Below are 15,804 nucleotides of genomic sequence, written 5' to 3'. Positions count from 1 at the left end.
TTTACCAACAAAGTTAAAAAGACATTAAGTTTAAGGATTTTGACAAATAATTAAATTAAAATTTTATTAAAAGAAGGAAAACAAAAAACCCTTGAGAGTACAGCGAGCAAACTAAGGGCCGAGCCTCGTTAAAACCTTTCTAAGGCAAACCCGCAAGGGAAAATCCTTAGAAGGGAAAAAGAGTACTCGTAAGAAAAATAAAAAAGTGCAAGGAAGCGGAGGTGAGACGACTTCAAGGTTCCGGCCTAACCATCACCCCTAAGCCGCTCGGCTTCCCAACACAGACAAACAGAACAAACACAGTGTAGAAAAATAAAAAAACAATGAAAGAAACAGCCCCGCACCAAAGACACCCACACGCACAAGCCAAACGCCTCCAGGAAATAGGAGATAAAACTCTGGGATTCGGCAAATCGACGACGGAAGCCACTGAATCCCAATAGAAAACCGACCCCGAGTAATAGGATTGGAAACCAACGGAGTCCGACCAGCAGCGCCCCCGAGCCGAGCTCACCCAGACCCGGAAAGTCTCTACTGACACTCCAATCCTCACCACACCAGACCCCCGCCAGCCAACAACCGACCTCCGCCTCAACACCTGCGCAACCAACAGCGCGGAAGCGAAATGAACACCAAGATCTCCCAGCCAAAACCAATCGCCCACCAACTGTTCGGTAAAAAGCCGCCCTAACATACCGCCACAAAGGCTAAGAAACAACCCCTTATCAGCGCAGGTAAGCGCATCCGGGAAAAAGGAGATAAAACTCCGGGACTCAGCATAACGACGACGGAAACCACTGTGTCCCATGAAGAAACTGACCCCGAGGAACGAGGCCCAAAACCAACGGAGTCCGACCAGCAGCGCCCCCGAGCCGAGCTCACCCAGACCCGGAAAGACTCTACTGACACTCCAACCCTCACGACGCCAGACCACCGCCAGCCAACAACCGACCTCCGCCTCATCACCAACACAACAGCCAAACGCAGGGACGAACTGAACACCAGAAGCACTCAGCCTAAACCGAGTGCAAGCCAAGTGTTCGAAAAAAAGCCAAACCCAAGAAAACCACCCCAACAGCACACCAACCAGTCCAAAAGAACCCCCCATCAGCAAGAATTAGCGTTTCAGGCGCAGATGGCTATGCGAAGCCATATCAAGACGAACCGCAGCCTTAATCTCCTAAATCTCGTGCGGCCACCACCCTTCTAAACGTTGTTGGTTGGCCATAATGTCCACCGCTTTGTTGCCCTCTCTAAAGATGTGAGTAACTTGCAGCGAGAAACCTTCTAACATCTTTAAAGTCTTGTTCCAAGCTGCCTTAAATTTCCAAGGCACCGCCAAGGATCGAGAGTTTAAAAGAGAGACCACGTAAGTGGAATTTGCTTCAATCCAAAGCTTGTTCCACCCACGACTGTTAGCAATTTGAATAGCCGAGATAACAGCCATAAGCTCGGCTTCAAAGGCATAGCCCGAACCCCCTTTGAAGTGAAAACAACCACGCACCACATTCCAATTATCGTGAAACACCCCGCCTGCTGCAATAGTGCCCGGTGCTCCCATTGCCGAGCCATCCGTATTCACTTTGATCCATGGTGCCACAGGCGGCCACCAATGGACCTCCACAAACTCCGGTGGAGGAGCATTCCTGGAAGTAACACCCACGGCACGGAGAATAAGGTATTCCGACCATGAATTCCACATATAGCCTAATTTGGGAAAGTTAGCATCAATATCTTTGAAGGCGACTTTCACGGTGTGAATGACACGACGGCCCTCGAACTTTTGATTATCAAAGATGCAATTGTTCCGCTGCGTCCAGATAGCCCAGATGACCGTGATAATACCTACTTTCCATAAATTACCGGCGAGGGGACTAAGATTATACTGCCAAGCTTCCACCAAAAAACTATGAATATCAGTCGCATGCAAACCTTGTGTGAAGTTGAACCAGCCAAGAAACGTAATCCAAATCTCCTTCACCTGCTCACAATTCCAGAAAAGATGATCCCGAGTCTCGCTCTCTTTAAGACAGAGCAAGCAGGTGTTAGGCGTGATCATGCCATGGCGGATGAGGCGATCGTAAGTCGGCATACGATTATGAAGAAGACGCCAGCAGAGCAAGGATCTGCGAAATGGAATAAAAAGCTCCCAAAGCCAAGTTCCCCAAGACACCTTCGTAAAGTGATAACAATGCTTATTAAAGGCAAGCGCAGCAGTCACATTCCCGTGTAACGAAGGCTTCCAGAAACGCATGTCTCCCTCGTTGCCAAGAGGAGTGAGTAAAATGTCACACACAATTTCAGGAAAAGCATTAACAAAAGCCTGGGTAAAATGCCAGACACCATCATAGAAATAATCCGCCACCGATTGAGTGAGGAACTGAGTCATGAAGTGAGGAATTTCGCATTTAGTCATAAGATTGTACCCCAACCAGTCGTCATACTAGAACGAGGTGGAAACCCCATCCCCAATATGCGAATACGAATCTGCCACCAGTCCATCAATTTCCTCACGTAAGCCCATCCAGATAGTAGAAGCGGCCACCAAAGGTTTACGACGCCCAAAACAATCCAGATATCTATCACGAATCAGATCATAGCCAAAATCACAGCCACAAACCACCTTCCACGCCATTTTCATGAGGTAGCTTTTATTCATGAGCTCGAACGATCTGACACCGAGGCCTCCTTCCTCCTTAATCGAGCAAACCCTATTCCAGCTAACAGAACAAGACGACACCTGCTTAATGTTGCCCGTCCAAAGAAAGTTCCGGCAGCACGCATCCAGCTCTTTGATAAGCGCAGTCGGCCATCTATACACCATCATGGCGTGCGTCAGGGAGCTTTGGATAACTGACCGAATCAGGCAAAGCCTCCCAGCCATAGACAAATGTAAACCTTTCCATCTCGCAAACTTGTTGATCACACGATCTTGGATCGGGCGGAGATAAGAGGCTCTCACTCTGCCCTTAAAGATGGGAACTCCAAGATAATTGATCGGAAAATTCCCCTGAGGAAATCTCAAAAAATTCCTTATCGCCCTGCAAGTCTGAATAGGAACTTTATTAGTAAAGAAAATTTGCGACTTATCCTGGCTCACAATCTGATCGGAGATTTGGCCATAATAATCCAAAATCTTCTGAATAGTACGAGCGTTATTGACCGTGGCGTGACAGAAAACCAGAACATCATCCGCATATAAGATGTGAGTGGGAAAATTAGTTCCCCGTCTCATTTGCATCGGAGTCAGCGTGCCCGCACTCACACAATTCGTGAAAAGCCTACCAAGAACATCTTCAGCGATGCCAAAGAGGATCTCCCTGTCGAACGCCCCTGGAACACGCAAAATAACCTTTGAGCTGACCATTATAAAGAATGGAAATCCTAGCCGAGTGGGATTTTGACAAATAAAATTACGAATTATTTTAAATTTATAATTTTAACATGACTTTTAAAGTGTAGCGAATTAAATCACCATTTTTTTAATTTTTACAATTCCATCCATTTAATTTTTTTCAGTCGCCAGAATATTGAATTGGAGTTTACGTGGATTAGTAAAGACGGCGTCATTTTTGTTAAGCATAAACGATGTCGTTTCGTACAATTTCAATTAAAAATTTCTACAAATTATAAAGGCATTGTATCCTATATTTGCACCATAATTTTCAATATTCAGCATTTTTATAGAAAATAACATCGTAACATGAATATTACGTGGCAAATTAATCCACGTAAACTCCAACTCAACAATCCAACGACTAAAAAAAATTGAGGGGAACGAAATTGCAAAAATTGAAAAGGTGATGATTTAATTTGCCACACTTCATTAGTCACGTTAAAACTGCAAATTCGAAATAGTTCATGATTTTATTTGCCAAAACTCCTTAAGTTTATAACAAAAGATTGTATCACTACGGAGCAGAACAACGGTCTTGTCTGTATTCCTAACGATGATGAGATTACCGCGACGGTTTTTGGGATGGACTCGAACAGCGCCCCAGGTCCGGATGGTTTTTCTGGGAGATTTTTTCATAGTAGCTGGAGCATTATTAAGAAGGATATTATCTCTGCGGTGAAGGCCTTCTTCATAAATTCGTATCTGCCAACTGGGTGCAACTCCAGCACGCTGATCCTTATACCCAAGAAAGAAACTGTGGATACGGTTGCAGATTTACGCCCGATTATTCTTTCTAATTTCTTTTTTAAGATCATCTCAAAGATTCTTGCTACTCGTTTGAGTCTGGTGGCGAAGACCACTGTCTCGGGTAATCAATTCGGTTTCATTGGCGGCCGTTCTATCTATGATTGTATTGCGCTGGGATCTGAGGGTTTTAACTGCATGAATCGCACGGGTCGTAAATCCAACATGGCTTGCAAGATTGACATCAGCAAGGCGTTTGACACTATGAGCTGGAGTTTTATTATTCAGGTGCTTCGGGTCAATGGTTATCATGAGAAGTTTATTACCTGGATTTCTATCATCTTTCAATCTGCTCGTATCTCCATTTTTTACAATGGGCAATTGAGTGGTTATTTCGCTTGCTCAAGAGGGGTGAGGCAAGGGGATCCCCTCTCGCCAATTATTTTTGGCATTGCGGAGGATGTGCTCAGCCATCTTTTTATAAATTGTGTTAACTCACGACATCTTGTTCCTATGGACTTCAGCCGCGGTGCTTACTTCCCGACTCATCTGTTTTATGCAGATGACATTTTGATTTTCTGCAAAGCTTCGTGCAGAAATGCACCCAAGATTAAGGAGATTTTGGACCTTTATGGTGAGATTTCGGGGCAGATCTGCAATACCTCGAAATCTAATATTTTCTTCTCCAATGGCGTCACCAGCAACATGCGTGTGGGTATCAAACGTGAGCTCGGGTTCTCCTTGGGCACGCTTCCGGTTAATTATCTTGGTGTGCCGTTGTTTACCGGTCGCATCCGTGCCTCTTATCTGGCTGCTATTCACGACAAAATTGTGAATAAATTCTCCCGTTGGAAAGGTATGCATCTCTCCATGGCCGGGCGCATTTGCTTGGTTCGGTCGGTGATTCAAAGTTCTATGACTCATTCCATGATGATTTATCGTTGGCCAAAGTCTTTGATCCATAATCTGGATAAATGTTGTCGCAACTTTATTTGGTCTGGTAGTGTGGATACTAAACCTTCTTGCTCGGTGAACTGGTCGCGAGTTTGTGCTCCTCGTGTTGAAGGGGGTCTTGGAGTTCGCTCCTTCTCTGCTATGAATAGTAGTTTCTTGATGAAGATGGCCTGGAGGATCATTCAAGGTCAGGATTATGGTCCCTCCATTCTTAAAACGCGTTATCTCACCAATTTTGGCTACGCTAAACCCTATTTGGCTTCCTCTCCTTTCTGGACGAGCATAAGGCAGCATGTTGATGATCTGGTGGACAACTCTTATGCGTACATTGGGACGGGTAGGAACACTTACTTTTGGAAGGATGATTGGCTGGGATATAAGTTGCTGGATAGGCTTCGTATTCCTCCTTTTATGCATGACTTTTTGAATCAAGCTGTGGAGGATTATTATTATGATGGTATTTGGCATTTCACAGAGGCGTTTGTTATTAATTATCCGGACGTTGTGGTTGATATTCTTTTACTTCCTATTGGTGATGAAAGAGATGCTAGATTGTGGAAGTCGTCTGTCCATGGAAATGTCACGGCGGCCTTAGCCTATGATCGGCAAGGACCTCATTTTCCTGAGGTTAGATGGGGAAGCTGGATTTGGGAGAAGTTCATCCCGGAGAGGCGTTCTTTGATCTGCTGGCGTATTATTCATAAACGCCTACCCACGTTCGATGGTTTGATGAGGAGGGGTATGATGGGGCCGAACAGATGTGCGGTTTGCGGCATGGCGGAGGAAAGTATAAACCACCTGTTCTGGGAGTGTAATTCGATTCAGCCTATCTGGAGGGAGTTCGCGAATTGGTTTAACAAAGACTACTCTCATTACATGGATATTCATTGCGTTCTTGTTGCCGCCTGGAACGAAAACTTCAGTTCGCAGGTTCTTTCCTTCTGGAAGGCAGGAATCATCAATTTATTGTGGAAGATATGGGATTGTCGCAATAATATTATCTTCAATGAGATGATTTTTCATCAACAGATCGTCACGGGATTTCTTAAAGTTATGTTTAAGGAAATGGATTTGAACTTTTCAAAGCTTGGGAACACCAACAATTCTTGGTCGGATTATCTTGTTCTGCGTAGTATTGGTGTGACGACAAGGGCGGCTCCTCCTCCCACCATGATTGAGGTCCACTGGTGGCCACCCGTTGGACAATGGATAAAAGTAAATACGGATGGCTCGGCGTTGGGAGCGCCGGGAAATATCGCAGCTGGTGGCGTTTATCGCGATAACTGGGGTTGGGTTCGCGGCTGCTTCCACTACAAAGGTGGTGTTGGATTCGCCTTCGAAGCGGAACTCTTGGCGGTCATGTATGCGATTGCTATTGCTCATAGAAGAGGGTGGACTTTTCTTTGGATTGAAGCTGATTCTTCTTACATTGTTAAACTCCTTCACTCTCGATCGGAGGCTGTCCCGTGGCGTTACTTGGCTTCTTGGAAAAGCACCCTTCGGCTGCTTTTGGATTTCCGTTTACAAATTTCACATATCTATAGAGAAGGGAATACGGCAGCTGATATCATGGCGAACCAGGCCCGTTCCGAGGGTTGGTGGCCTCATGCAATTGAGGAAATTAAACATGCTGTCGCCACGGATATGGCGACACATAGTAGAGTCAGGATAAAACATTGACATGGGTTTTGTCTTGGCTTTCTGTCGAACACTTGGTGGGCGTGTGATCTTGGTTAAGTTTTCGTGGGTGGCGTCTTTGCTTCATGTTTTGCGTGTTTGGTTTGGGGTCCGGCATCCCTCGGCTTGCTGTTGGGATCGATCTTGATTGTTTTGCTCTTGTTGCTCTTGATGTTGGGAGGCGTAGGAAGTGCAAGCTTTCTCTCAAACAGTTGGTGGGCATTTCTTTTGGGATGTTTTTTATGGATTGGAAGTTGTGCTGTTCTTTACCAGATTCCTGGGTTCCTTCGCATTTGGGTGAGCTGAATCTGTATGTTTCTCCTAATCTCGTGCGGCTTCTCTTTTTTGTTCCTGACTGGTTTCTTCTGGCGTTTCCTTTTTTCGGTGATGACCTCTTTCTCCTCTATTTTCCGATGGCGAGAGACTCCTGGCGACGACATATAACCGGCCGGGTTGTCATCGTTTGGAAAGTTGGGTGTTCCTGGCGACGGCGTTTAACCGGCCGGGTTAACATCTTTTCTTTATCTTTTTCGTTGTTCTTGGGATGCTTACGGCGACGGCGTCTCACCGGCCGTAGTGCACGCTTTCCTTTTGGGTTTTGGTTTCGTCTTTGGTTGGCAGTAAGGCGACGGCATCTCACCGGCCTTCTGCCCTTGCTTTCTCTTCTTCCTTTTGTTTCTTGTTGGGATAGAGCCGGGATTGTTTGGGAACGATGGTTAGGCCGGAGTTCCGGAAACTTTCTCTTCCGCTCTTTCCCTTTTGTTTTCCCTCTTCCTAGACGGGTACTCTTTTTCCTTTTTACGGTTTTTCCCTTTGGGTTTTCCGTAAAAAGGTTTTAATGAGGCTTGGCCCATAGTCTGCTTTCTTGTGCTTTCATGGGTTTTTTTAGGTTTTTTTCTTTTATTATTAAATCGCATTTTAATAATATAACAAATTAACAAAAGTATAATACTAGTATTATTTTAATATTTTAAAAAGTGTATTAGAATTGCTAAATGTGTGAAAAATCTGTCAATAAACAATTAAAGAAAGGGGTTATTGCCGGAAAATACATGTAGTTTGTCAATTTTGTGGTTTATAACATGACTTTATAATTTGACTAGAAAATACATCAATTTTCAATTTAATCGTAATTATAACATGACCTTACAGTTTGACATGAAAATACACAAAGTTTCAATTTATTCTCAATTATAACATGACCTTAGTTATTCTCAATTTTTGAGGGACGAAGGGAGTTAACATTATTTTTTAGATGAGATATTTTCCGCTCATAATATATTTAATATTTTTATCAAAATTCGTCTCATTTGCTTATATGATTATTTTCTAGGAATAGAGTGAGTATTACGACCGACATGAATAATAATTTGCAAAACATGAGCAGACAACAAGTTGGTTGTCTTTAATTCCCCATCCTTTTAGTCCTAATTATTTCTACTTCGATTCGATTCATAAATGATTCTTCTTCTTACAATAACTGCAAAATGGTGCTTATTCCTCAACAAAAAATAAATGAAAAGCTAAATGAATAAAAGGGTTTAGACAAAAGCGGTGAAGCGAATAAAAGAAAACAGAACAAAAGGTCGGAACCCGAAATAAAAAAAATTCAAAATCCCATTTTTACTGTCGTTTCTTTGGCACGATTCATTCGACTTGAGCTAAAGCGCAAACTTTTCTCGGTTCCCGATTTAGGGTTCTTTCTCGTTTCTCTCTCATCCTGATTTTTCCCACTCTCTGTGTAAGTTGCCACTTTGAATCATTGCATTCTGGGATCAAGCGTGTGCTGTTGGGTTTTGGTGTAGTCGAACTGATCTATTTTTAGGAATCGGTTTTTAAATCATATATTTTTTCTGGAGTTATTTTTTTCTGTTGATTCGTGAGTTGTTGTTGTATGTGTTAGATACGCCAATAGAGGGAAACGAGATTGTTTCGTGTATTAATTATTGATATATATTTGGTTGTTGGGATTTTTTGCATTTTGGTTTTTTTGTGGTCGAGATTTGGTTGCGAAAAGAATGGAGGTTGATTTCTACAGTAATCCAGATTAATTTAATTTGATGTGTTGTAGCTATGAGCGAAAGAGAGCAGAGTAGGTGAAACCGATTAGATGTTTAAGTCGTTAGAAAATTAATTAAAAGGTATTGTTTGTAAAGCAGCTGGATTAAGTTGTTATTGATAAATTGGGCGTGATGGATAAGGGCATTGAGCAATTGATATCTGCTAGGAAGTTGTTGAAGGCGAGCTTAGAGAAATCGAAAGCTTTAGGGTTGTCGTTGGAGAAGGTTGGGCCTAGATTAGATGAGATCAACCATAGATTACCATCTATGGAAGTAGCAATTCGACCTATTCGTGCTGAAAGTGAGGCTCTTAGCTCTGTTGGTGGTCATATAAATAGAGCTGTAGTCCCTGCTGCAGCAGTTCTCAAGGTTTTTGATGCCATCCATGGCCTTGAGAAGTCGTTGTCCGATCCTCAATCTAACTTGCCCGGGTATCTTAGTGTGCTCAAACGCCTTGAAGAGGCGTTGAGGTTCTTGGGGGAGAATTGTGGCATGGCAATCCAATGGCTGGCTGATATTGTGGAGTATTTGGAGGATCATAAGGTGGCGGATACACGGTTTGTCTCAGAGTTGAAGAAGGCGTTGAAGAATCTTCGAGAATTGGAGACAGGTGTGGAGAAGGGCCATCTTGATGGCGGGCTACTTGATGTTGCTTTGGATAGGCTGGAAAATGAGTTCCAACGGCTGCTGACTGAGTTTAGTGTTCCGTTGCCTATGTCCTCACCGGCCTTGCCTGGCGAACAACCCAGCATTGCCCCGTCACCTTTGCCCGTGGCTGTAATTCAGAAGTTGCATGCTATTTTAGGGAGATTAGCTGTGAATGGCAGGCTCAACAAGTGTATATCCATTTACGTGGAGGTCAGGAGCTCAAACGTCCGAGCAAGTCTGCGAGCTCTCAATCTGGATTATCTTGAGATATCGGTGTCTGAGTTCAATAATGTTGCGAGCATAGAGGGTTATATTGCTCAATGGGGCAAGCATTTGGAGTTTGCCATGAAGCACCTCTTTGAAGCCGAGTACAAACTGTGCCACGACGTGTTTGAGCGGATGGGCTTAGATGTGTGCAAGAGCTGCTTCCCTAAAATAGCCGCGCAGGCGGGAATTCTTGCTTTCTTGCAGTTTGGCAAGACAGTGACTGAAAGCAAGAAGGACCCCATCAAGCTGTTGAAGCTTTTAGACATTTTTGCATCACTGAATAAACTTCCGGTTGGATTTCAACCGCCTTTTCGGTGGAGCTGCCTGTGCTGAGATACAGAATATGACTAGGGATCTGATTAAGAGAGTGATTGAAGGCTCGTGTGAGATTTTCTGGGAGCTTTTAGTCCAAGTCGAACTGCAACGACAAACCCCGCCTCCTGCAGATTGCAGCATTCCGAGAGTGGTGACTTTTATCACCGATTATTGTAATAAACTTCTTGGGGATGAATATAAGCCTATCCTCACGCAAGTTTTGGTGATTGAGAGAAGCTGGAAGCATGAGAAGTTCCAAGAGAGAATCCTCATCACCGAGCTTCTGAATTTAGTCAAAGCCATCGAGCTCAACTTGGAGACGTGGTCAAAGGGCTACGAAGATGCTATCCCTTCGTATATGTTCTTGATGAACAACCACTGGCATTTGTACAAGTATCTAAAAGGCACGAAGCTAGGAGGTCTCGTGGGAGACCATTGGTTGAATGAACACGAGCAGTACAAGGAGTACTTCTCTGCTACATTTCTAAGAGAGAGCTGGGGCAAGCTTCCCACACATTTAAGCAGAGAGGGTCTCATATTGTTTTCCGGGGGGCGTGCCACAGCTCGTAATCTGGTGAAACAGCGGCTGAAGGCCTTCAACGAGGCTTTTGATGACATGTATGCAAAGCAGTCGAATTGGGTGATTATGGACAAAGATCTGCGAGAGAAGACATGCCAGGCTATAGTGCAAGCCATTGTGCCCGTGTATCGTAGCTACATGCAAAACTACGGGCCGTTGGTGGAACAGGACCCCAGTGCGAGTAAATACGCCAAGTACACGGCTCAGTCTTTGGAGAAGATGATCCTCTCCCTTTTCCTCCCGAGGCCAGTGAAGCAAGCTAGCTTCAAAGCGAAGCAGCCGAGTGGGAAGTTCAACAATGGGGCCGTGGATCAGTCTCAGACTCCTCCAACGGTCAAATGATTGCTAATCTGATCACGGATGATTTGCCCGTTTCTTCTGTATATACATACGGAGAACTCATCGACCATCGACACCGTGTTTCAGATAGAACTCAGACGCTCCATCAAGGTCTTGTCTCATTCCTATTTTTCTCTGTGCAGGAATTCATCTATTCAATTTTCACATATCTTGGTCGTCGTAAGTAGTCCTACACAATTTACTGCCTGTACAATTACTTGAGGTAAGTAATAGCTTAGCTCTCTCCACCAGCATTGGGAAAACTAGAACATGTTACTTTGTTGAAGGCTTTTTATAACTGTAAGAATTTAAGAGCATAATTTCAATATCAATTGTATTAAGAATAAATGTCCACTTTTTGTATGATAAACTGGCTGGCTTCTGATTTTCTTTGATATTCTGCATATATGCATATTCTTTTTTGGTGACTTAGCTCAATCTTGTTATCATATCGGAACCTGTAGGGTTTAATACGATAATCGTATTGGTTTGTCGAGTTAATCTTATTTTGGTTTACTGCATCGATATTATCAATATTTACAAATAGTTTGTACTTTGTAGTAGAAAACAAGATACAAATAGATTGGGTTTGGCTCAGGTAGTGTGTAGATAGGTCTGTCTAAATGGATATCGAATTTTGGATAATTCAATAACCAAAATTTCGGGTATTGGTTCGGGTTTGGTTATCAATTTTTTAGAAATTTTGGGTATCAATTAACTCGATCGGTTATTCGGGTTAACCCGAACAATTGATAAATATTTAATTAATAATTTATTATATATATTTTAAAAATTAAAATTATTACTCCATCCGTCCCATTATTAGGGCATGTTTTCTTTTGGATTGTCCTATTATTCATGGCATGTTTCTATTTTTAGTAATAATTTTATACTACAATCAATGTGGTCCCAATCCCATACAACTTTATACACTTTTACACTATAATAATGATTTTACACTACAATCAATGTGGCCCCACAAAATTTTACACATTTTTACACTACAATCTAATGATTTTACATTACAATCAATGTGGCCCCACACAACTTTACACACTCTTACACTACAATTTTATTTTTCTAAATACTCGTGCCCAAAAGAAATAAGCCATGAATAGCGGGACAGAGGGAGTATATAATTATTTTAATTATAATGATTTTTTTTTAAATTGAATTTTTGGTAAAATAAAATTATGTTGTATTAGAAGCACAAGAATGTGCTTTGGTTCAATGGATAAGTTGCTCTTTGTATTGTTGAAAATTTTGGCTCGGGTAACCGAACTGAATCGTTTAGATAGCCCTATGTGTAGATGTGTGGTTTACACGTTTGATTACTTTCCTTATCCTCAGTCCACCAATTCGTGTCCAAGGATAAGGAGGCATGAGTTTTAAGAAAAAATGTATTGTTTATTTGTTGATTGGAGAAGAGGCAATGCTTTTAAGAAAAAGTGATTTATTTGTTATGGAAATAGTTACTAAAAATGGGTAGAATACGAATGGGTCCAGGGCATTAAAGTCCTTGGTATGTCACTGTGCGAATTTCAGTTATCAGTATTACAGTGCAGTATATATGTGTTGACCATTTTATTAACGTGGACAATGATTGCATGTTCCCACACTGAGCGTACTCTGTATGCTCATCCCATATTTAACATTTTCAGGTTTCTAAAATCAGAGGAGCGTGAAAGGTCGAATCGCGGATCAAATATTTTAAACTTAGCTTTGTCTAAAGATGTTATTTTGAGTAAATTATTTTTAAATAAAGATTTATTTCATAATTTTCTTATTAAATATTTATTTATATATATTCATAATTTTTCCACACAAAGATACATTGAAATTTAATTAGATTTTGGGTGTGACAGCCGTCTTCAAAAATATCAAATCATTTTGCTCTCTTTTGTTTACTAATTCAATTTCTGGAACATAGCTTTAAATCTTGTTCATTCTTCTTTTCCATTTTCTAACTTCTTGTTTTCCAGAGGCTAGATATGTAACACTTAGGAGACATTATTAATCATCTTGTGTAATACATGAAAAACAAAAATTCTTAAACAACTATGTAAGCTTACAACAAATACATTGAATACTATTGATGACCAATTTTTCCTGACAAATAACAATACAAATATTTGAGATAATTATCCTTGGCTTTATTTAATAATAATGTACTTTCTACCCTTCGCTTTTAAGTCTTCACCATATGCATGAGGTTGTGGTTTGGGTTATATATATTGATAATTAATGATAAAGATCTTGGGCCTTAGCAACATAGTACTTTTTATCTAATGAATATTATTATATCTAGTTAAAAAATTTAGCAGAACATTTAGATATTTTTTCTTTTTAAATTTGTGCTAGTTTATAAAGAGATTTTGAAACTTTTAAATTGTTTTTTATAGATTGTTGTAATTTTTTTTTATTAATTGCCCTTATTTAACAGTTTGATTTATATAATTTATAATTAGTAATTATTCAATTTTGCCCTTATTAAGTGCTCTCATTTTGTAGTTTAGCAGCCACAATATATACTTTCATTTGTGTGCATTAGGACACACGTTACATCCGTTCTAAAATTAATTAATTTTAATTAAAATTTGGGTTAGTTATCTATAAATTATTAAACTTTTATTAAATTGTGTGTTGATCTAGTGATAATATGATTAATATATGATGATTAACTACACTTAATTACTTTGTTAGTAAATGTAGCTTTCTTCACAAATGTTTTTGAATCCAACTTGTGAAAGTGATTGGTAATAAATTGAATTTAAGAAAAACGGATACAACACGCATTCGGATGCATACAAGCTTCTGCCTTTGTCTGATTAGGTTGCGTTCTCTTTGGTTGTAAATTTATCATGAGCAAAAGAAGGAAAAATAAAATTCCACCCTTTAAATCCTTCATTTCTTTTTCCACATTTCCTACTTGACCCTTACTTGTTCCTCATTTACACTACAAGGTGTGATAATATTATCCCTCATTTGTAGTGTAAATAAGGAATGAGTAAGGGTCAAATAGGAAATGTAGGAAAAGAAAGGAAGGATTTAAAGGGTGAAATTTTATTTTTCCTTCTTTTTCCCATAATAAATTTACAACCAAAGAGAACGCACCCTTAGATGATTTGTTATGTGCATGAGATTTGGGGATAAAGTTGTAAACAAATCAAGTCGGTTTGCAAATTATTTGAAGTTTGACTCAATAAAAGTTCATTTATGTTTGTTTAGAGAAGTTCGATAAATAAATAAACTAAACTTGAACTTGATAATATTCGACTCGTTAGGTCGTGAGCACGTTCGTTAAGTGATTCAATTTAAAAAAATATAAAAGAATATGCACTCATATAGCCATATTGATCAATGAAACTCAATTTTCGACCACTCATCTGAAAAACACAAATTATGACCATTTTTTACAATTTCGGTCCAAAATACACTTTACCCGGCCCACAGATCCTACTCTACCCAGCCCAACCCTGTACATGTGATTCTCCATCTGCCTCTTCCCCCTTCTCTTGGCACAAATGAGCATAATTGTATCAAATGTACCTAATGAATGACACAATTGGCACGAATTTATCAATTTGTACCACCATTCAATCTTCAGTCACATTTGACACAAATGAGCATAATTGTGTCAAGTGTACCTAATGAATGACACAATTGGCACGAATTTACCAATTTGTACCAACTGTAATATCATAACCCGCGCGCCCTAACCTGTAACGACCCAACTTCCCAAACAAAAGAAATAAGAAAAATATGTGATATGAGCAGATCAATTATGAAGATTTACCCAAAAGATTAGGTATCTGTGTTTTGAAGAGATTAATAAAATAAAGATAAAATAGAATAAATGAATGGGCATTGAGCGACATAATCGATTAACAACATTCAACTTTCCAGGAGCGCAAAAGTTTAGTTTCGTGACTCTGATCATAATCAACGATGACTTCATTAACTGAAATACGAATTAAGGGTCTAAGCTCAACGAGATAATATTTTACCATATAATAAAAGTTCTTAGTTTAGGAGATTGAAAGACAAGATAGCAAGCTAGTCGTTAGCGGAAGTGAAAGACGAAGCGGAACCCTAGCCTCAGCTCAACCCCGTCTGCACCAACCGATCAACCTGAAAACATTTAAAAAATATTTTGGGCTGAGCACTAGTGTACTCAGTGGGTTATGCAGTTTATAAATATTTTATGAAATAATTAAGTAGAGCAGTTTATCCAATATCATAATCATAACTCAGAAGGTTTTAAAAATAGAAATCCACTTCTAAGCATGACAAAACATTTTTCTCATTAAGTGGCGCGCCATGTGACGTTCGATTGTTACTCGCTGCTTATGATCCCGGACCTCTAGCCACCGACGGATCGCTTTCTTTTCTCCCATTTATCAATCTCGGGACGCACCCGGTCAGATCAATAATCATAACTGTGCTTCGGAACACATCCAGACAAGCACCCTTATAACGCCTCTTAGCTTTGTTAGTGCACGATGGCGATCAACCCATCGAGCCACTAACCTTGTGTACACAATCCTCATCTAACGTGTTAGGCCAAATGAGAATCTCGATCGATGCTTATGCGAGCATTAAACAATACAGAACGCACATAAAAACATTTATATTGGATAAACGAACATTGTCAACTTTCATGAAATATCAGAGCTTATATAACTCAAGATACATTTGTAAAATAAAGCCCACCTTGATTGGACAAAGTCCGAAGTCAAACATAACTTGTCTCGCAAAAGCAGTGCTAATCCTCTTGGTCAACTGAGCCTACAAGATAATCTAATCTTAATAGGTCTCGTGAT

At 40.6% G+C, this 15,804-nt stretch overlaps 2 protein-coding genes and 1 pseudogene across 3 annotated transcripts in view; 2 read left to right on the top strand and 1 right to left on the bottom strand.

Annotated features, from left to right (window-relative positions):
• Positions 1-15,804, top strand: part of LOC130987205 (uncharacterized) — a 698,101-nt gene that overhangs the window by 126,782 nt on the left and 555,515 nt on the right. The window lies entirely within an intron of this gene.
• Positions 2,444-3,367, bottom strand: LOC131026092 (uncharacterized). The gene has a single exon (XM_057955866.1). It carries the CDS (start codon positions 3,365-3,367, stop codon positions 2,444-2,446), a length of 924 nt encoding a protein of 307 aa, XP_057811849.1.
• LOC130987168 (exocyst complex component EXO70A1-like) lies at positions 8,276-11,351 on the top strand (annotated as a pseudogene).

Source organism: Salvia miltiorrhiza, chromosome 5 (genome assembly GCF_028751815.1).
Source record: "Salvia miltiorrhiza cultivar Shanhuang (shh) chromosome 5, IMPLAD_Smil_shh, whole genome shotgun sequence".
Taxonomy (NCBI): Eukaryota; Viridiplantae; Streptophyta; class Magnoliopsida; order Lamiales; family Lamiaceae; genus Salvia; species Salvia miltiorrhiza.
The sequence above is the reverse complement of the archived record's forward strand: the minus strand, read 5'-3'. Positions and strand labels throughout refer to the sequence as shown.

Excerpts from the sequence above, each read along its gene's own strand:
- LOC131026092 (XM_057955866.1), bottom strand. The coding sequence starts at position 3,367 with ATGGTCAGCTCAAAGGTTATTTTGCGTGTTCCAGGGGCGTTCGACAGG.